The 21344-nt window shown below is 43.5% G+C and overlaps 2 protein-coding genes across 2 annotated transcripts in view; both read left to right on the plus strand.

Moving 5' to 3' along the window:
* LOC117639849 (interference hedgehog-like) overlaps nt 1-21344 on the plus strand; it is a 42842-nt gene that overhangs the window by 4563 nt on the left and 16935 nt on the right. The window lies entirely within an intron of this gene.
* On the plus strand, nt 1866-19371 carry LOC117639807 (vacuolar protein sorting-associated protein 13B). Its single transcript, XM_034375743.1, is given in 62 exon segments — nt 1866-2357; nt 2434-2611; nt 2694-2787; nt 2860-3044; nt 3136-3239; nt 3312-3446; nt 3530-3638; nt 3704-3870; nt 3957-4296; nt 4380-4497; nt 4584-4726; nt 4838-4992; nt 5090-5278; nt 5375-5528; nt 5625-5744; nt 5829-6047; nt 6124-6319; nt 6390-6582; nt 6692-6971; nt 7047-7264; nt 7341-7524; nt 7606-7834; nt 7917-8152; nt 8155-8447; nt 8532-8700; nt 8766-9019; nt 9125-9410; nt 9492-9654; nt 9742-9877; nt 9964-10068; nt 10175-10366; nt 10442-10593; nt 10679-10776; nt 10855-11111; nt 11205-11388; nt 11469-11674; nt 11763-12024; nt 12101-12213; nt 12292-12445; nt 12550-12803; nt 12888-13054; nt 13130-13274; nt 13348-13627; nt 13705-13787; nt 13873-14253; nt 14337-14501; nt 14630-14797; nt 14885-15105; nt 15189-15529; nt 15607-15777; nt 15862-15947; nt 16045-16183; nt 16259-16333; nt 16408-16571; nt 16655-16895; nt 16971-17176; nt 17256-17466; nt 17549-17725; nt 17808-17978; nt 18070-18263; nt 18347-18646; nt 18743-19371. Coding segments are annotated over 62 exon segments (11778 nt in total). The 5' UTR covers nt 1866-2270; the 3' UTR covers nt 19124-19371.

Genomic DNA, 21344 nt, shown 5'->3' on the forward strand with positions numbered 1-21344 from the left:
TGGCCAGTCAGTCGGGTCACGCGGCGAAAGTGCGTGTGTCACTTCGAGTTGTCACTCCTAGTGTTGCAAGGCCACTAGGCCGTTGGCATTGCCACCGCGGGTTATACCGAAATCCACCCCACCACTGTTTGGTCAAACCTGAACAGTAAGGAAATCAACTTCGCAAACTGCACGATCTTGCGGAATCCCTGTTTTCCTACCCTCTTCTCGTTCCTTTGTTTCTGTTTCTGAGGGTGGCTCACTCATCCCTGGTGCACCTTGCCAGGGTCGGCGCTTGCTCTGGCAAGCCTTTAGGGACTGTGGCGACTCCTCGGGTGTAAAGGTCAGGCGTGCCTGGCTCCAGTTGAGCCTCCAAACTTCCAGTGGGCCTCTAGCCAGCTTCTTGTCGACTAAGTCGTACTTGCTCGTCTGCGCCTAGCGAGTTCCCCAATGAGGTTAAGTCTAGCGAGGGCAAGCGAGCGAGTTGCCTCTTCAGAGTCTCTCGCAATGCCAGAAGGCCGCTTCCGAGCACCGTCTCCGATGACCCTCCTAGCCGGCCCCACTGAGCTTGTACGCGGGCGCGGGCACTTGCGAGATGTCCTGGGGTATTTGTGCTCCACCCCCAGAAACAAAAACAACGAAACGAGGAAAGGATAGGAAACCAAGGATTTCGCGAGATCGTGCAGTTTGCTAAGTTGATTTCCTTACTGTTCAGGTTTGACCAACAGTGGTGGGGTGGATTTCGGTATAACCCGCGGTGGCAATGCCAACGGCCTAGTTTCCAGGTGTCAGGAACCGATTGCTCCCATACATGCCCATTGCCGAGTGGCCGCTTACTTGCGCCTCTCCCTGGAGGAGGCCGCGAGTCCGTGTCCGTGTCGCGGGGCGTGTCGCGGGGCGCACAGCGGCCTCGGCCTCGTTTGATTAATGTGCGCGCACGTCGGGAGGAGAAAGGCGGAGGCCGCGTCCCTTTCTTTACGCCCCAAACCGCGAATAACTCGCCGGAAGGGCGTCGGCCCCGACGGCGTGGGGGAGGCCGTGGACGTGTCCGACGTCGCGGTCGTCCTCGCACTCCGCCGCTACGCCGCGTCGGCCTCCTGCGCCTCGGCGAGAACGGCGGAGGGATCAACATCCGAGTGTTATGGCGCCCTCCTAGTGCCCCCCAGCGTAGCCGGATGATAAAAATCCGTGAAGGACGCCGCGTGCAGGCCGCGTGGCGTGCCGCGGCAGAGTAACGGCGGCAGGGGCGGAGCGCGGAGCCAGGCAGAGCAGTCTCAAGTGGAGGCCGTCGGGCGGGCCAGGGCCAGGGCCGGCCGGGCGAGGCCGCCGCGCCGGGGGTCCTTGGGTCCTTTCCCCAAAACCGACGCGGACCTGCAATCGATGTGCCCATCGCGAGACGCGAGACGCAGCCCCGCGGTTCGAGGCGGGGCCGGGCGGGGCCGGGCGGGGCGGACTTGACGGCGTGCAACCTGCATGCGGTGGTGCGGCGGCCATGCGGCACCGCCCCAAGTTTTATTGCAGAAGTTAAGTTGCCCCCGAAACAATGAGGACGACGAGGACAATGAGGACGCCGCACGATGCGCCCTGCGTTTTAATTACGCCCTGCGGGCTAACTGAATCATTTCGGCTTCGGCCTGACAGTCTCTTCGTGCGGCCGCGGCACCGCCAACGGCACCGCGGCCTCGGAGGGGAGGCATCACGACTGCGTGCAGCACGTGCGGCAGCCTGGGCCAGCCCGCCAGCCCTCGCAGACTTCGAAAACATCGCAGCCTCGCTCTCATTGAACATTTGGAAAGTTCGACACTTTGAATCAGCACAAGGTCAGGCCCGTGTCACTTCATTGACACTCTGCCTTCTCTTGGCACTTCCCCGGAAAAAAAGGAGGGGGAGGGGGAGCCGATTATGCACAGTGCACAGGACACGTTATTGGCAGTAGCCCGGCCTGTCGCCTCGTCTGCAAGTTTATAACCTTTATGTTATTTGTTTTTAATTGAGGAATTAATAAATTCCTGGCTCTGGGTACTATCTTGTTATGAATGTGTCAAAGTGCGGGTGGCGTTGTCAATGCTTACCAAAGGTTTCCTTGTGGCTCGAATGTCGAAATGAGCACTTGTAAACATAACCTGTCCTCTTATGTGTAAACATATGACATGTCACTTGACAGCCCGTGCATGACGTCTTAGTTTCATGCTTGCTTCATCAATATGGTTTTAATCAAAGAAATAGTCTTACCAGAAAATACCTAATCCCCAAACTCATTCAGAGTATTGTTTTTATACTCACGTTGAAGAATGTTCAAACTTGAGTCCTACATCACTCCTATTCTTCTAAGCTATGTTGATAAATACATTAAAAATTTCAAACCTGAAGATTCTCAGGTCAGTGCAACATTGGCATGTTTTGTATGTTATTGATAAATGTTCATTTTTTATGTTTGTATTGGACCTTTTTCAGTTATCGCTATGGGGTGGAGAAGTTTCTCTTCACAATTTAGACCTAAGGCTCGAAGTTCTGGAAGAGGAATTGCAACTTCCATTTACATTTGTCAGTGGGCACATACATGAACTTATTATTCATGTCCCCTGGACTAAGCTATATTCAGAACCAATATGTATTACAATCAACACTATAGGTAGTGACTTGATTGAACTGTACAGTGGATCTAGCTCTTACCCTATTCTGTTCTGTAACTAAATTTCTTCATCTATTTCCAGAATGTATTTTGAAGCTGCGTGGGGAGGATTCCTCTGCCCAAGATGGAGGAGGAAATGGAAATGGAACCAAAGAAAGACGTAGACGCCTTAACAAGTATGATTCTTGTCTTTTTGATTGCTTTATCTAATTTTCTGTCTTGTCTCATAATTCAATTTTCCTACACAGAACATCAGATGCTCCAGCACCTCCTGGTTATGTACAAACCATGATCAACAAGATAGTCAGCAATATCACCATCAACTGCTGCAATTTAATTGTGAAATATGTAGAGGAAGATATTGTCATGTCTATGAATGTGAAAAATTTAATTTTTCAATCTGCTAATGATAAATGGGAACCAGAATTCAGTGGTAAATTTGTTTGTTGCTTGTGTTAGTTGTTTCATAATCATTTTTGGGTTCTGAAAAACATACAAATACTCTTTGATGCACTGTTATCCAGATTTCTTATCATCTCACTTAATGCTTCGTAAGATCATTAAACTTTCTGATGTGACTGTATGCCTTGACAAGAGAAATGCCTCTGGAAAAATTGATTCCTATCAGGTTTGTAAGCCTTAATCTACCTAGACCTCATTTACCATGTGACTCAATGTCATTGATTGTTTTCTATTCCAGGAGCCAGTGTTGTACCGATGTTCGTTGATGATGCGATGGTTACGCTGCTATAATTCAGCTTCTGCTCACCAAGCTAATGTGTCAAGACTTGATATTCACTGCTTCAAAATGACATTCAACATAAGTGAACTTCAGGTAATAATTTAATTGTGTAAAATATTCTTTGCAAGATATAAACTCACATTCATAATCTTAACAGCCAAAATTAAAATTTGTAGGTTCCTATGATGATGCGGTTAATGTTGCTAGCACGTGCACTTCAAAACAGAGAAGTAGGACAACGATCCATTGAAACAGAGTGCCATGTTGAAACGGAGGACGGTGATGGTAACTAATTCCTTTTTAATTGATTTCACTCAGTGTTTTCTTTTGTAATGCCTTTTTTATTCTAGAGAGCTCTGGTGAAAACCTTGATCAAGATTCTTGGACTGGGTGGGCCTGGAACTTGGTACCAGCTTTGCCCAGTTGGAGTGAAGACTGGACTGGGGAGGACTCAGAAGAGAAAGGATTTACATTTCAATCTGGAATTTATATTGATGACCTTGCTTTCAATCTTAGGGTGACTAATTTTTGTTTCTGTTTTGCCTATTTATTGATTTTGTTTTGATTATACTTTTAAATCTATCATTTTGTTGTTGTTGTCAGGTTGGAGAAAGTAGTTCTCATGATGGAAATGCTTGGAAAAACAAGGTGGAACCATTTCTTACTTTATCCCTTAAGGGTTGTTTGCTTGATTACACTAGCCATGACCATGTTTGGGCCAATTGCCAACTTGGAATTAGTAGCATTCAGCTTGAACCTGTGGGACCTTGCAGTTGTGGGGTGAATGAAACTACTCTTGAAAAGTGTATGCCATATTTTGAAAGTGGTTCATACCAAGAGACTTATTTATCTCAATCACTTTTCTCGCCCAGTGCTGTTGAAAATTGTGGAGAAAAGCGTAATTATAATTTTTCTTGGGACATTCACCAAAATATCTTTTCTGGCAAGTGTTGAACCCTATCTAAAACTTTGTTGTAAAATTGGTTTTTCCTCTTTTCATTTTTGTGACATAATTTCTCCTAACAGAGTCCAGCCTTCTTGAGAAAACACCTGCATTAGCTATTGATTACCTTTACATGGTTGAACTCACTGAAAAATGTGATCTTGAGAAGCTTTCAGAATTGAATGGGGATTTAGAATACAGGTGAACAACATGCCCTTGATAACCTCTGTATATTTTCTCAACTTTGTATCTTTTAAAAATATTTCGAATTTTTATGATTATGCTAGTGATCTTCCGGAGCATGCCTTGTGTCGAACAGTAATGGGACCATTTGTCTTGCGAGTAAATTCAGGATTGTTACATCGAAGTGACAAAGTAAAGCTGGCAGCAGCTTTGTATGACTATCAACCATACAGCACATCACCTCCAGGTTGGTGGCATTGAAAATAATTTTTCAGTGGTACTTAGCTATTCCCGTTTTGGACAGTTCTTCAATGTTAACAAAATTGAAATAATTCTCAACCCTTTCCATCATTTTCAGAGGACCGTCGAGAATTACTCCCTGCTGTAACAACCGAGGAGTATGATAGTTTGGAAGAGAACATTCCTCTAAGAACTTATCAGTACACTGTTTTTCAACCAAAAGTAGAGCTCTTTCTTGCTGATCATCCAGGTGTACCAGGCCCCAGCAGGAGAGTATGTGTTCATCAGCATGACTTCTATCCACCAACCAATTCAGAACTGTTATACCAACTCTTTTTGTACTTACATTGTTCATCCTTATGTCTTTCAGAAAATATCAGTCACTCATCTAGACCTTCCAGCTCATTTTAAAGGATCAAATTTATCTGTGGAATGTCAATGTGTGGATGCCCGCTTCATCTCCCCAATGTACCCCCGCCGTTTGGTTCGCTCTGCATGTCTTCTTCCAACTCTGCCTCAGCATATGTTCCATGCCTGCCATTCACACGCCATAGGTCGTGTAAGTCACCCTTTTAAACAGATTCAATAACTCATTAAAAAAATAATAATAATAATATTTACTTGATTGCCTTTTGCATCTGCAATTTTATTTCAGGTTCTGGGTTTGACTGGCAAGCTATCCTCTTCACCCCAGTCTCAATGTCAAGTTTTCTCTGTTGATAACATGCTGTACAAACAGAAACAGCTTTTCCTTCCACATCTCTGGGAAGGTAATGATATACTTTATGAAGAACGTTCTTTAGAGGCTGGTAAGTAAATGCGCAGAGATTGGCCAACATGTGTCATTAACAATTTTTTCCCATAAAAATAATTTATGCCTTTTTTTATAAAATTACGACTTTTAGAGAAAGGAACTGTCTCTATTACTGTTACAAAACCTCAAATGATGCTTGTAATACAAATTTTAACATCTCTTGTGGAGAATAAAGCACCATCAGCGGTTGTTTGTGATGCCTTTGTGGAAGGTATTATTGTCATTATTAAATATGTTTTATTTTACATGAATATTTTTAAACCAAGAGTTTTGTGTTATTGGCCTTAAATTTTAGGGAGAATCCTCGAAGTCATGTTAAACAATATTTCGTGGCAGAATGGGCTTACAAAGTATACTAGGTTTGACTCATTAACTCTGGCAGGAGTCACTGCTGCTCTCATTGGTTCTTCCAATGTGAACTCAGACATGTTAGTTAAGCCAAAAACCCTTATTTTCTCGAGTCCAACTGATGAGAAAGGGGACCAAGAGACCTCTTCTGTACCATTCATAAAAGGTAACAGTGCAGGCTATCAGTTTGGCAATGATTCTTGTCTTACTTTAATCCTGTTTCACATGTCAAAATTTTACAGCTTGCGTTCAGTGGCCACAACAACTTGCTCAGCAGTCACATGCTCCATTGCTGTTTATCAGCATTCAAGAGGCATTTTTCAACATTGATCCATTGCTGTATGCCTGGCTGTTAGTCAACCCCAACACTATTAGCTTAGGTACAAACTATGCTGCCTCCAGGACAGCTTTTGCAGCCTCAGACCTCAATACTCAAAGGTGAGTTCTCAATAACTTTTGGCTATTTCTTCAAACACAAATTTATCCTTAACTTGTCATCCTTATCAAGTGGTCGCAGTGGACACCGTAAAATTTCTGATGTCAGTGGAAGTCACGACAGGACTCGACGTTCTCAGACTCCTCTGTCAGTTCATAGCAGTGACAGAGATAAGGAAACTCTTCCTCCACCTTTAAAGACTCAACATTCGGGTTTAAGCATTGATCAAATCACACCCAACTCCAAGGCACACCCAACATCAGATGTAAGTGATCAACAATACTTCTTTGTATTTCCTCTACTCTACTTTCATAAGGCTACCATCCAAAAAAGTGTTATTCTTTTACTAACCTGTCCTCCTTCTCACTTTCAAGCCTTGGGAATTTTCCAAGTGGCTTGTGCAGTGGTTTCCTATTTGGCAAGGGCTTGTCGTCAGCATTGATGTATCCCATTGGCAAATACATTTACCAACTCTGTCACTGGCAAAACCGGATATTTCAGTGCAAGAAATAGCTGCTCCTGTCGATAGAGTTTGTATTCGCCTCCCTGTTGTTCAAATCAGCAGTGCCACTCCGCCTCACCGACATTCCCAGCCACTGTTCCCCACTCCCATCAAGCTGCCCATTCATCTTCCCTCCTCTACATGGGTTGAGGGTCAGTACTAGCGCAAATATCTAAAGTCTTCAAATCAATTAATTTATAAGTAACAACTATGGCTGCTTTTTACAGGGGGTTCGAATTTTCCTTGGAATGTTAGTCTTTCTGAACTGTCTGTTTGGACTCTATGTAATGGAGAGCATAAGTACCTTCTGAAGCCTGTGACGACCAAATGTACAGTTGGATTGTCCACTCGTTTTGCCAGCAGCAGCAAAGACTGCATCACATCCCTTGGCTTGTGTATTCATAATGACACAGGTGCCCTTCATGTCAGTGTTAACCAAGCACAGGTACTTAGTTTTTTTAAATTTTATTTTCATGATTTTTTTTTTCTCTTCCCATGATTATGTCATATATTTTCTGCAGGCAAAGATTTTGAGCAATGTGCTGCTAAATATAATGGTTGTGAGCCGGTTAATATTAAGCCAGCACTGTCCTTCTAGCTCAGTTAGAGCAACCTCTTTACCACCTGCTCCTCCCAGCCCAACAACAATCAGTGAGTCTGCAAGTATTAGTGAACCAAGAAATGTTATGAAGACCTCTCTGTGTGGTAAGTTTTTAGGTTTTTAGTTAGTTATGTAAATTAAGTTCACTTGCTGTGAGAAGTTACGTATGCATCTTATTATTCTAGAGCCTATCCAAATTCCTGACGAAACAGTCAAGCTGAGTGTTTGGATGCAATGGACATTAGCTCGGATGTCGATAAATTTGTATCAGCAGTGTGAAAGTGCGACACATGGCATGAAGCGCACAAAACTTACAGTTGAGGTTGAAGACTTAATGACTGCACTAGATTTCCAACAGGTTTATTCTAAACTTAAACTGAAAGTTGCTAGTGCCAATGTTCATCATTTCATTAGGTGCATTAACATTCAACTACTGCATTTAAATCGACTTTTTGAAATTTTCTGTTTATTTATTGTGCTTTTTTTATTGGTGTAGATATGAGAGTGACAAGGCGTGGCAGCTCTCTCCTTACCAGGGGCGTGTCATGTGTGCCTATGAGGAAATTGCACCACCTTCCAGTGGACAAGTGCAAACCGATGATGGTTGTGGTCTCCTTACAGCAACATTAACTCGTGCTAAATGCCGAAATGTGCATAGCCGCTGGGGTGCTCCTTTGGGAAGTGGCTCTTCATCCAAGCGCTATTCGGATATGAAAGTTCCTGGCCATACTGATCCCCAGCTGCCTGTTTCATCACTGAAATATTAGTGAAACTCCAACCCCTAGATTTTTTACTGTGTGTGGAAACATTGGCAGAGCTGAGTACTATACTCCAGCCTTTCACTGTCCTCTTGGATGAGTACAACTGTGGCCCCAGCCAAAATGTAAAACCTTCTACAGCACCTGTTCCTGGGTTACCTACTGTGTCGAGTGCGTCACTCCCACTTCTATATCTGGATTTACAAGCAGTTCGTGTTTTAATGCCAGTCAATAACAAGTTTGGTTTTCATGACACTTTCATTGTCCAGGTAATAAATTTTTCTCATCAATGGATGTAATATTCTATTAATTACTTACCCTGCATTACCTGCATTCTCTCTTTCTTTTTGCAGATGGACTCATTAACACTCTCTCCTCATGCTGAGAATCCACTCTGGAGAACGCCCATACGTCCAGATGTATTTCACATGGCAGAGCAAGCACGGATATTAACAATACCTGGCTCAGAAGTAGAAGACCGGCAGTATGAGCTGAATGTCACAGGACTTGCTATGAGCACAGGTATGTCAATTTTGGATTTGAAGCACAGTTTACACCAACTTGAGATTTTACTTTTATTTTAACAGGGCAATGGCACAACATTGAAAGCTGCCGCAAAATGCCAACAAATACACCGGCATCAAGTTTACGCACAATGAGTGAAAATCCTGCCCTTGTATGGAACAGTCTAGGTTCAAATACTCAAAATAATGCTTCAGAGATTGTAGGCAGTCCAAAGCCACAGCTGATGACAGTTTTAGCACCATTAAAAATCTGCATGATTGGTGCTCCTGCTATTGTTTACTGTGGAAAAGTATTAGTGTGCGGCCATGCATTAGAGGTAACTTTACTTTAGCGGGTTGGTTTAGAAGGGTTCAGAGTCTCTCTAAGTTGGGTAAATGAGTCAATTTTCAAATTTATTTCTTGTGCATTTTCATTTTTGCAGATAAATGCCATATCTGACATTGACATAAAACTGACTACAAATCAGATGTGCCTGATGGTGAACCTGCTCTCTGAGCTGCAGGGTGTGCTGCTCAATTTCCTGTCCAAGCCTGATGGGTCCAAGCCTATCAAACCATCATTTGTGGTTGAACTGGCTGAGAAACAGTATTACAACAGTCTACTGTCAATGCCTGATCCACCAGCTATAGAGCAAGTACACTTTGATAGTGGCATTGATACTGCTGATATATCAAGTATTGAGACGCTCCATAGTTCAAGAGTGCGAGGTATGCCACAAAATTATTTTGATCTGTTGTTGCTGCTCATGTGGAATCAAATGACTGATTTCACTGCTATTTTATTTACAGGAAGCCGCCGCGTGTCACGGTCGCCACGATACATTGAAAGTGTCCATGGTCCCTCTGTGCACTCGGCCCCGTCGCAAGCATGGACCCTCAAACAAGAACGAGACTACACTATGCAAACAAAGCCGGCAAATGAGCAACCTGTTGATCTCTTAGCTTGTTCAAGGTAATATTCTCTCCATTTTAATTTTATTTACGTTTGACCATGATTGGAATCAGCCTTGAAATTTGTGACATGAACCAATTTTTGCAGGTCCAGTCTTCAAAGAGAAAAATCTTCTGATCCACACCCCAGCAGAGACAAAAATTTGGACTCTCCCTTTGATCTTCTTATTACTGCGGGAAGAATTTCACTGATGATCCATGAGGATTCCCATTCAAGTTCAGAGGTAACAGCCAACTTTTTGTCACAAATGTTCTTCTCTAATTTTATACATTATTTTTTATTCTTCCATTATCTTTTTTAAATTTTCAGACTGAATGTACAAAAACTGTTACCATGCACAAGCCACTGTTTCGCATTTTGGTGACACAACCTCACATGTTTTACTCTCTGTTTAGTCGCAGCTGTTCTATCCAGGTAAATTTCTTTTTCTTCCATTCTGGAGTTCTTGTGGTATTTATAATGTAATTCACCCCCCTCCCCTCCCAAAAAACAACCTGTCTTAATATTATTTCTTTTTTAGCTTTCTATGTATAATGCTCTTGTGCAATTGGGAGTGCCACACTTCATTGCAGATTTCCAACCAGCTTTCAATGAAACTGATTTTCCAATAATTTTATTTGAAAGTCGCAAGGGTGATCAGGACCCACAAACTGGTGTACCTCCAGCGCTGTTTACAGCACATTGGACTTTGACTCCTTCCAAACCAGCTGAGGTATGTATATTCTGAATTTTGAATATCTCAATGTTCTATGATACTTTTATTTAATTCTCTTTGTTTTTTTTTTAGGTATCTGTGGAGCTCGCAAGGCCCGCAAAATGTGTCATCAGTACTGATAATCTTGAGTTTATTCAACACATTATGAATGTTATTTCAACCTGCCTTTCTCATTCAAATACCATTAACAATTCTTTGTTTGAAACCAATCAATCTGAGAAAAGGTATTTTTGACATTTCACTTCTTAGTAACACTTCTACAGTTCTGGTGTATCTCAAGACTTGGTCTTTTGTAAACTTGTGTTTCAGTTTGGATCAACTGCTTGACAGCCTCTCTGGCATTGGTGTTGTTAGTTTCAAATCAGTCCAAATAGTTGTTGCCCTCCAGGCGGAAAATAAAGATCACAGTAAGTGTGATGTTCTGATTAATTTAGTTATCTAATTTAAAGGAGCATTAATTTTAAATTTTATTCTTTTGTGCGCAGTTTATTCTGTTTTGGAGATGAGTGTTGTTTCTCTGGATGGTGATTTGATGTGTCAAAGCCGAACACGGTGGGGATGCAATGTTTCTGCTGTGGAACGCATTGCTTGTCATCTCTCTTGTAAAGGAGTTAGTTTGGTATCAAGCCATCGTCTTGCTCGTCATCTTTTACTTGAGCCTTGCAATATGAATTTGAGGCTAGAATTGTTGTGGCCTACTTGGCTGCCAAGAAGCCTACACAATTCTCTTCCTCACACTCAAGTAAGATAGATTTCAGTAAATTTTAATATCTATTGTAAGGAATTTATTCTTTTGCTTTTTTCTTCTCATACTATACAAATTTTTCTTCTTTAGCTGACATTTCAGTCTGATTTTGTTGCTGTGTCGATAAGCCCCGATAATGTACAGTGCCTCAGTAACCTGTATGAAGCATATAAACCATTTATAAGTGTCTCAGCTGAAGTCAATCAGATGGATGTTGCATTGCAACACATATCTCCAAGCACACCAACCTCAGAGGTTCATTCAAGTGAAACAGGTCTGTCCTTGTAACTAGCACCAGAAGCCTGAGATTATTGTTCCTCGCAACTCAAGTTTCTTTTCATTTCTCGTTTCCAGATTTTGTCGACACTGAACAACACTACACTGATGATCTTCGAGCTGGTGCATTTCAATTTATGGATGCAACAAATACTTTAGAAAGGGACCAGATACCACTGCCATACCAATGTGTGTTCTGGGAAAGCTCCCCTCCAGCAATTGCCTGGCGATATCCTCAGCCCAGGTCTTTGACCAATGTCCACATATTTCCAGTTCCTTTCAAGGTTGGTTGAAAACTCTATTGCACTGGTTTCAATTTTAATGTTTGTTTACCTGTTTTCCTCATCTTTTTTTTTTTTTTTTTTAATTTAGAGTGCGCCAGATGCTGAAGTAGGTAAAGAGGATGCTCCTGTTGTGGTTTGCTCCTTGCAATACTGGTCTGAGTGCAGAGGCTCTTATCAACACTATGCTACTTTCCTGCTTTCTGAAACAAATGAGAGCAAGGTGGATTTGCCTTCATCATCTGTCTCTGCTGTGTCAGCAGTGTGGCGTGTTTTGCTGGCAGGAACTCAAGACATGCATGGGCATGGTCTCACTATGTCAGATTCTGATAGCAGTGAGTCATTGACCACAGGTAATTCAGCTCAGGGTCTGGTGAGATACTTTTCTTTCTACAGGAGTAGCATCAATTGTGATTATTTTCATTGCAGATGTGCCTGTGGTATCTCCTCGAGCTCTAGCTGCCTGCATGAGAATTGATTCATTCTTCAGTGCGTCATTAGCACCAAACTTGCAAGCAAGTTTTAATATGACTGTCTTCCAGGTAATTTTTAAATCTTTAAATGTTAAAATATTTCCTTTTTATGTTTCAAACTTGGTTTTTGTTTCTCTATGCTTCTAGGTGTCTCTCATAAACCAATTGTCAGACTCACAACTGCTTCCTATGCCTCCTGGATTAGAAGACTATTTAATTGATGGTAGAGTTCCAAGAAACCATAGTTTTCTTTGGTGGTCCCTCAACCACTTTGCATTATTTTACTCTGCTTGGCCAGAAGGTAATAAATCAAAGCTTGTGAAACCAAGTTATAGCTAAAATGCTGACTCTTAGAAAGTTCTTATAAGCAATGGTCATTAACTTACTGTTAATAATCAATTTCAGGACGTGTAACTGCTGACTTAAACAGTCTTTCTGACCTTGACATTCTTGACTACTCTACTCTTACTCAACAGAAGGTTGTTGAGCCTTTTCTGTCCTGCTTAAGAATGTCTTTTAGTCCAGACAAATCTGTAGATGTATCTGTTGTGAGTCGCCCCGTAGCCCTTAGAGTTACATCTTCAGTAACACATACCATTGCAGCATCCACAAAATTGTGGCATCAAGAGCTTGTGCAGGAAAATATAAAACCAGTTCAAGTCAGTTGTTGCCCATTTATATTTCTCAGTTCTTACTTGAATTGAGTATTGTTGTCTAATCTAAAAGTATGATTTTCCCCACAGGTTTTTGTGTCTCAGCATATATTGTGCAATGATACTATCCTTCCTATAGTCATAGGCCAAGTAGAAACCGATGAGCAAATTTTGTTGTCAAGTCGTCAGTGTCACATGTATTCCTGGCGATCATTATCTAAAAAGCCCAGCATGCATCTTTCAGTCATGGATCCAAGGTAATTTATTTGGTTGATTTCACATCAGGTTGCATCGCGGGTTGCATAGTCTTATTGAACTTAATCCTTTTACAGCATACTAAAGCTGGGCAAAGAAGTGTGGAGTTCACCTTTCTCCATTGACTCACTGGGCATGCAATTGTGCAAATTATACCCGGATTCCAGCAAGGAAATATTCCTCTTTGTGAATGTCACTGCCTTGTCTGCTACTCAAAAGCGGGTCAGTTGAGTCGTGACAATTTTATATCTATCTCTTATTCTCGCCCTTGTTCCATTTTAGTTTTTTTTTACAGGTGACATTCACTGGTCAATTGCAAATCTTGAATCAAGTTGGTCTGATGCTAGATCTTAGAATAATGCGACCAGCTGCTGATTGGTCATTGGAAGCATGTAACTGCTTGGTCCCTCTACAACCTGACTGTCTGGCCCCTTCATTGCTTTTAGACCGGCATGCAAATGATCCCCAACTTGCCTTAAGGTTGCGCCTCAAAGGCCAGATTGAAGCCAATTTGTGGACAGGGGACATTCCTTTGAAAGAGAACCCCAAGAGCAATCAGCCTTGGCTAGTGAAAGGTATACATTATTGTGTTATGACGGCATTTATGGTATCCCTTACTCACTGTAAACCCACTATTTCTCCTGATTAACAGTTCCTCTCCAAGACAAGCACCAATTTGTCTGTGTTTGGTGTAGGGTCATTCGAGAAAATATCCAGGGCTGTAAAAGAATTCTGGTATGTTGCTTCTGCCCCGTTATTGAATGTAATGTAGGATTCAGAGAACAACACTCAAAGTGCTCTTACCTTGTTTCAACTTCAGGTCTTGCTGAGTCCGATGTATGCTGTGCGTTCACTTCTTCCAACAGCAATGCCAGTTGCCATTACTAATGATCAGAATGTAGACAGTCGTGTGTCTGTTGAAGTGCAGGGACAAGGTGAAGTTACATTATTGCATTTACCAGGAGCTCTCAAAGAAAATACTCACCAGCTGCACCTACGAAACTCTGCCAATTTAAAAGTTTTCCCGTTTAGCTACTCTTGTATTGATCCTAAAAAGGTTTTTCCGAGTTTGGATCAAGTTAATATTGACACTGTAATAGAATCATCTCTTAAGGTTAAAAAAACAACCTGGCCTTTGCCAGATGATGAGCTTTCATCCATTGAATGGATTGGAACTGAGATTGAAAATTCTTATGTACAGGTAAATTGATTTTAATTAATGTACCTGCTTTGACCTTACTTAGCTTTGTAAAAATGTCATATGCCACCTTTTTATCTCCCCAGGCAATGTATTGCCCCTTGTCACAATATTCTGGCACCATGGTCCTAGAGCTTCATCCCTGGGCATTGCTTTTGAACACACTGGGGTGTACCATATGCATTGAGCAATCAGGAGACAGAGTCTTATCTCTACCATCTAAAGGAATAGTTGCACCACCAAAGCTGGAGGTGAAAATACTCTATTTAATCAAATTATTTTGTTAAGATTTGTTTTGAACATTTTATTATTATTTACTATTTTGTCTTATGTACTGCATTGTTTCACCGAGGATCTTGTTTATTTTTATTTTTTGTAGGGAACTTTCAACTTGGGTCTTCAATTGAACAACTCTGCAGAATGGTCCTTCTCAGATGCTCTTCAGCTAGCAAGGCCTGACTGGGGCAAAAGTTTTTACATGCCTCGAATATCTGGCCTTGTGCCTATTGATGGTCATGTGCAAATTTCTGTCAAGTGTGATTTATCGGTGAGGCCCAATAACGGAACCAAATATGAATAATTCTGTTTCTTGTCTAAATTTTGCAATCTAATTTATTCCAATATTTTATCCCAGGCAATATGCTTACTAACCCTGAGGTCTCAAGTGCTCTCCGAAGTTCGAGTTGTCAACATTTGCTCAAGTTTTGTTGTCAGTAATTCTACTTCCATCCCAATACAAGTAACAGGCATTGCTGTACGTCATACTGATTTAAACAAGCGCCTGGTTGTGCCTACTAAAGACACTCTGGAGACTAAGAATTCTACAATAACTGTTCTTCCAAATAACAAGCACAGGTACAATCCTTGTTAGATATGTAAACATTGCCAAAGTTCCAGACCCATTATTATTTATCTTTTTCCTTCTGCTTTCTGTCCAGAGGCTACCCCCTTGAAAAATGGCTCCATGTTACGTCCTGTGAGGCTGACCTTGTGCCATTCATTTCTGTGAGCGTTGAAGAAAGTAAAGAACTTGGCTGCCCCCTGCGCATATCTAACTTTCCTCTAAGAAGAAGATTTATTGTTCCATATCTAGTAAAGGAGAATGAAGGAATTTCCAAACAAACTTACAAATCCTTTGTTATGTCTGTTGTTGAAACTAATGGGCAGACTTTCGTGAATATTGACCATGAGCCTTACCCTCAGATTATCCTTCACAATGACTGTGATTTTGGTATTCTTTGCGCTGAAGCTATACCTCAAGGAAAAGCAAATAACACAGGTATGTATGTTCATCTCTGTTTAGATTTTTGTCCTATTATTGTTCCCAGCAATGCTAACTGACTTTTTTTCCTGTAGATTTTAAAATAGTTTCAGACACTTCACCTTGGGACTGGCACTGTTCTGTGGATCCCCATTGTAGTGTTGGGTATAATACACCATCTGCAGACGATATTTTTCCACAAATTGTCACAGCTCCCCCAAACTATTATATAGCTTTGGCTGTGGATATTGGCACCTCAAATCAAGGTAAATTTATTTATGTTTACTAATTTCCTTTTTCATCTTATTTTTCACAATATTTTACCATAATGACTTCTGGTACTCCTTAAGGATCTGCTATTTTGTGGTCACCAACTGTCCAATTGAGTGGGAAGCAAGAGCAATTCATCAGTATTCCTGGTCGAGGAGATGTCAAAGTTAGTTCTTTCATGACTCTTCATAAATTGTCAAGTTGTTTTTTTATTTATGAATACTTGTTTTCAAAAATTACCTTAAAATCAATATTTTTTTTAGGTGCATTCTTGGACAGAGGGTTATTCAACTCATGTTTCTATTGAAGCTGTCAGTCGAGTAGAGATTTGTGCTCGAGATATTCGCTCTCGCCTTTCAGCAGTGCCAGAATTTCCTGAACCACTTGCTGCACCAGATGAAGGTAATTGATATTTATGACTTCACACAATTAGCAACTCATGTATATCTCTTAAAATTTGTTATTCATTCTACCAAGGTTCTTGTGCCACAAGTGATTCTGAAATGCCTCGGCCCATAGAAGAGGAGATCGTCTCCAGCCACAATATTGCATGTAAGTTCTACAACTGGTATTCTGTCCCCTGTACTGTTTTACCCTGCATAAATTTATGTCCTGAATTCCACCAGATAACAAGCAATCTTCTGTTAAACTGGCTGTCTTCATACAGTCTTTTACCTTGACACTTTCTGCTCCTGTTTCAATGTCTGATGAGATTGAGGTCTCTGCGTTGACCCTTGACCAAATTGCTGTCACTACATCTCCTATCTTGCCAAGTTCTTCCCAATCTTCTGTAAGTAACATTGTTAATAGGTCCAATATTTTTACTTGAACTTAAAAACACTTTACCAAAACAGTTTATAAATTATTTTACAGCCACCAGAACTATCCCTGCAAGTGACCTTAGGAGATTTTCAACTTGACAACCAGCTATTTGAACGGGGTGGTTTTGATTTTCCGGTTGTATTGATGGGTCAGCAAGACAAAGATAATATTAAAAAGATACCTTCTGCGCCCGTAAGCCTGAGCACACCAGCCTCTGCACTGGTTAATAAGTATTCTCCTCAAGCTCTTCTTGCTATTAACATTACACTGGAGTCAAGTTTGAATGGGACTAGTAAGTTTTTTATGAGGCTGCTGAGATCTTTTAAATGTCAATGTTATTCTAATTCGTCGTAATGTCTGTTTTTAGTACCTAAAACTGTTCATGTCTCTATTGGACCTATTACTGCATATATTGAGGATAAGTATGTAATGGACCTAAAAAAGCATGTATTTGCTCTATTGAGTCCCCTTCTAACAATGTGGGCACAAAGTGCTGATTCAGAGTCAGTGAAAAGTAATTCGTTAACTGCACCATGGATCCCTGCTCCCTTACCTGTTTCTTTGGAGTTACAAGTGAGTTTTTCTCACCATGTCAATATTGAATATTAAGAAAATAAACTGTGATAATATCTAATAATTTGTATGTGTGCAGGTCCTGAAACGCCCATTACGTTTGACAACCCTAACATTAGACCCAATTTGGCTGCTGCTGAGTGTGCATTCAAGTATGCGCCTATATATAGCTTTAGACAGGTCTCCCTTGCAGTTCACGCAGTTCTGCCGGCGATCCGTCTTTACTACATCTTACAATTTGGGACACACACTTTCCATGCATTATCTTTCAGGCGCTATATTTGGTGCAGGTACCATTAGCTGTTTGCCCTTGACTTATTCTCATGCGTGTGAGTTGTGGTTAAATATAGCACTTGATTGTTTACTGTTCAGGTTGGGTGGTTAGCTCATTGGAGCTCATAGGAAGTCCAGGTGGATTTGCTCGTACTTTAGGTACAGGCTTACGTGATTTTGTCAGCCTGCCCTATCATGGAATTCTAGAAGGTCCATGGGGTTTCCTTGTCGGAGTCACACATGGCTCAGCTTCTCTCATGAAACACTTTACCGCTGGTAAGTGCTGATTCAATGAATTATTGCATGTAGCATGCTTAAAGCTAACTGTCCACTTGTTATAATTCCTTACTTTGTTCAGGAACTCTAACTTCAGTCACAAAAATGGCATCCAGTGTAGCTCGGAACTTGGACCGTTTAACTCTTGATGCTGAACATTTAGAACGTACAGAGGAACTACGTCGGATGCGCCCTCAAGGTGTCGCAGAAGGACTTTTGCAGGGACTCACAGGCCTAGGAATAAGTTTGCTTGGTAAGGAACTTTATTTTATACAAAAAATTTCATTTGCCAGAAAATGTCTTTTTTGAAAGAATAGACTGAATATTTTATTTGAATTTTCCAGGTGCTGTTGGAGGGTTGGCTCACCATCCACTTCAGTCAATGCTGTCTGGCGAGGCTTCTCCAAAGGGGCTTGTGACTAGTGTCGGGCGAGGACTGGTTGGAGTCTTCACAAAACCCCTGAGTGGGGCTGCTGATCTGGTAGCCATGACTGGACAGGGACTCCTTCAGGGCGCTGGATGGAGTAATTTGCCCAAGGTAACAGGCTTATGCTTGCCATTAAACAGGTTTGTCATTCCCTACCTTAACAAAAATTCTAAAAAAAAAATTCATATTTTTAGCCAAAGAATCAATTAAAATCTGAGAGAACTAAACTCCAAAGAAGTGCCTTGATCAAATACAGCAGCAAAGTCCAACATCCAAATGCTCCACATTGTCTCCTTGTACTGGAGGCTACCTTGGAATCTAGTCCATCTCGCTTCAAGGCTGTCACACTGATGCTGACACCGCAGAGCCTAATGGTGCTATCAGCTGATGGTGACACTATTGAGTCCAATTTGTCTCTCAGTGAAATTATTCTCCCCGAAAGTGATGCAGATCCTACCATGCTCACCATTAGCTTCAAAGGAGCTCCGCCTGTGGCAAGTTGTTTTTTGAATAATTTTGTATTTGTTTTCGTCACTTGCCTGGCCAAAAAACCCATCATTAATGGTCTATTTTCTTTATTGATTTTTTAGGTTGACCAGAGAATGTGGGACTTTGTCAATGGCTGTCGTTATGTGGTGAATACCGGTCCACCAGCCCTCGAAACATCGGAAGATGTGCGCCCTGCCAGTCCTGTTCCACTTTCAACAACCATACCACTTAGCATGCAGACAATCGAACACCAGTCTGCTCCCGAAGTTGAGGACACAAATCCTAATCTTAACTTATCACGCTGTTCGTCTGATGATGGTGGTGTGTCGTTGAGTGCGGTTCAACCTGCTGAAACCACTGCAGCAACCACAGCAAGGCCTCCCATTGTTTTCCATGTGAATCCCCAGCTGCAAAGCCACTTTATTGTCCTCATCAAAGTCGCTCAAAGGCAGATGCAAAGCCAAGGCTTCCAAGTTCTGTGATATTTTTTCAAAGATATTTATCGTTTATATATTACATATTGTTAAAGAAATTTATTATACCATGTACCTACTAGAATAAAATTTTCAAAAAAACCTTGAAGGTGGTCCCACAATCGCCGCGGAACACGGGCTTCAGGCTTCAGCCGTCGGATCAGGGCTCTGTAACGTCTGGTTTAGCCCCTATCCCATAAATTCGCTACAAATTCACCATGTTGTCACAATTTTCGTCGAAATAAATACATTCTCCGAAAGAGAAGTGCCCTCTGAAGCCGGGTCCGCCCACGGTCATTGTGGGGCCACCTTAGATGGATTTGTTATGAACTCCTAACGATCAGTATGCACAGTCTCAGTGGGTGGGATGGGGGTAGGGGGGTGGTTGCATGGTTGCATACCCTCCATTACTATTACCATTACGGGCTAGACCACGGGCAAGCCAGTTGGTGTTGCCTGTGTTGCCTAGCCCTCCTCGTGGCTGAGGCGGAGCAAAGCGGAGCGCGGAAGCACGTGGAGACCTAAACGCGGGACGGGAGCGCCTCGCGAGCATAGCGAGCATGAATGGTCGGTCAACAGTCAACAGCTCCTCGGAACTTGCTGGCGGGAAATTTGAGCCCGTGGAAGGAGTGAAAGGGGGGAGGGGCGGAGCAGCGCTCGTCCGCGCCGCGATTCGCGATTTCTAATCTCAGATTTCCAGGCGCCACACTTTCAACCGGGAAAAGCAAAAGGCTGATGAATGAACCAGCTTACGGGTTCAAACACCCCGACCAATTTTTGATTGCGCGGGGGCGGAAATCCTCCCCCCGCTGCTCCGCTCCGGTAAGCTGGGCCGGGATGGCCGGGAGGATGACACGCTGTTGAGGGGCGGGGCAGGGCGAGGCGAGGTGGGCGCTAAAACCATAATATGAGTGAATTTTTATTGTGGACAGCATCCCGAGGCATTAGCCCGTCTCGGCGTCCCTGCCGCACCGCACCGCGTCGGCCCGTGAGGTGACTCACCTGGCACGGGTGAGGTGTAAACTGACAGGAAATACTGTTGCGTGCCCCCTCCCCTCCGGGCAGGCAACCCGCACACCGCCAGCCGCCGTGGACAACGCGACGCCCTCCTTGCCGACGTGCGGGAAGGGCGTTCTGCCGGGTCCTGCCCGAGCATGGCTCGTCGCCCCCCTCCCTCCCCCGCCTCGACGACACGACGGCGTGACTTGGAGACGCCCCCTGCTTCACCTTCTTCTTCTTACCTGGCCAGCCCTGCGGAGCCACATAACAGCCACCGCTAGAAGTATGGCAAGATTCGTGTTATTTCGTTTTGTTTTCACAAAGCCATAAATCGCTGGCCATGCCCCTGCCCCTTCGGTGCCCTGACTCTGCGGCCGGACTGGAGTGGGATGCTCGCTCGGCTGCCCACGCCCCGCCACGTCCCGCCACGCCGCGCCGCTACTCGCTAAGCCCAGCCAGGCTTTTCTTCATTTTATTTCACTGGATTCGGTCGGCAGCTTGTTCCCAGCGGGAGTTTGCTGGACGTACCGTACATGCGGGCAAGCGGCACGGCCGAGGGAAGGGCAGGTGTCTCGAGGGGGCGAGCAGGACGCGAGGACGCAGGAAAGCCGAGGCGAGAGCCAAGGGAAGCCCTTACGGCCCTTTATACTTGCTCTTGGTAAATTGTTCTGCACCTTTTTGCCCTCTTGCTGCACGCTAGCCGCACTGTGCTGCGCTTGTGTTTGACTCAAGGCCAGCTTTGGTCACTCAGCCGGGGAGGAGGGGGAGGGGCGACGAGCAAGTCCTACCCGGTCCCTCTGTACCCGGTCCGGTACCCGCGGCCCGCGGCACCCGTCCGGTTCAGCCCGGTTCCCGGCGCGGCGCGGCGCGACACTCAGGGGTGCCAACCTGCAGGGAGAGGCAGCCGATGCGAATCCCTCTCCGGGAAAGTACCGTGCTCAGTATTCATTTCGAGCCTTTTTTTCTTGCGGGAAAGGGGGAGCTGGCGTCGTTGCTTTCATTTTATTTCGTTTCATTATCTTGCCGGGCCGTGATCTCAAGGAGACAAACAAATGAGCGTGCGAAGTCCTCGCCTGCCCCGCTGGCTCCGCTTCCCAGCCCTGCGCCGCCCTACACGCGCTTTGCAGTGCCTTCCCGCCTTCCCTCCGCCTTTGCCTTAATGCACTCTGCATTAATGAACCGGACTTGCGAGCCCAAAAAAGCCACGAACCAAGCGAGGTCGAAGTGGCGA

The sequence above is a fragment of the Thrips palmi genome, unplaced genomic scaffold (assembly GCF_012932325.1).
Source record: "Thrips palmi isolate BJ-2018 unplaced genomic scaffold, TpBJ-2018v1 HiC_scaffold_1, whole genome shotgun sequence".
NCBI classification, from domain to species: domain Eukaryota; kingdom Metazoa; phylum Arthropoda; class Insecta; order Thysanoptera; family Thripidae; genus Thrips; species Thrips palmi.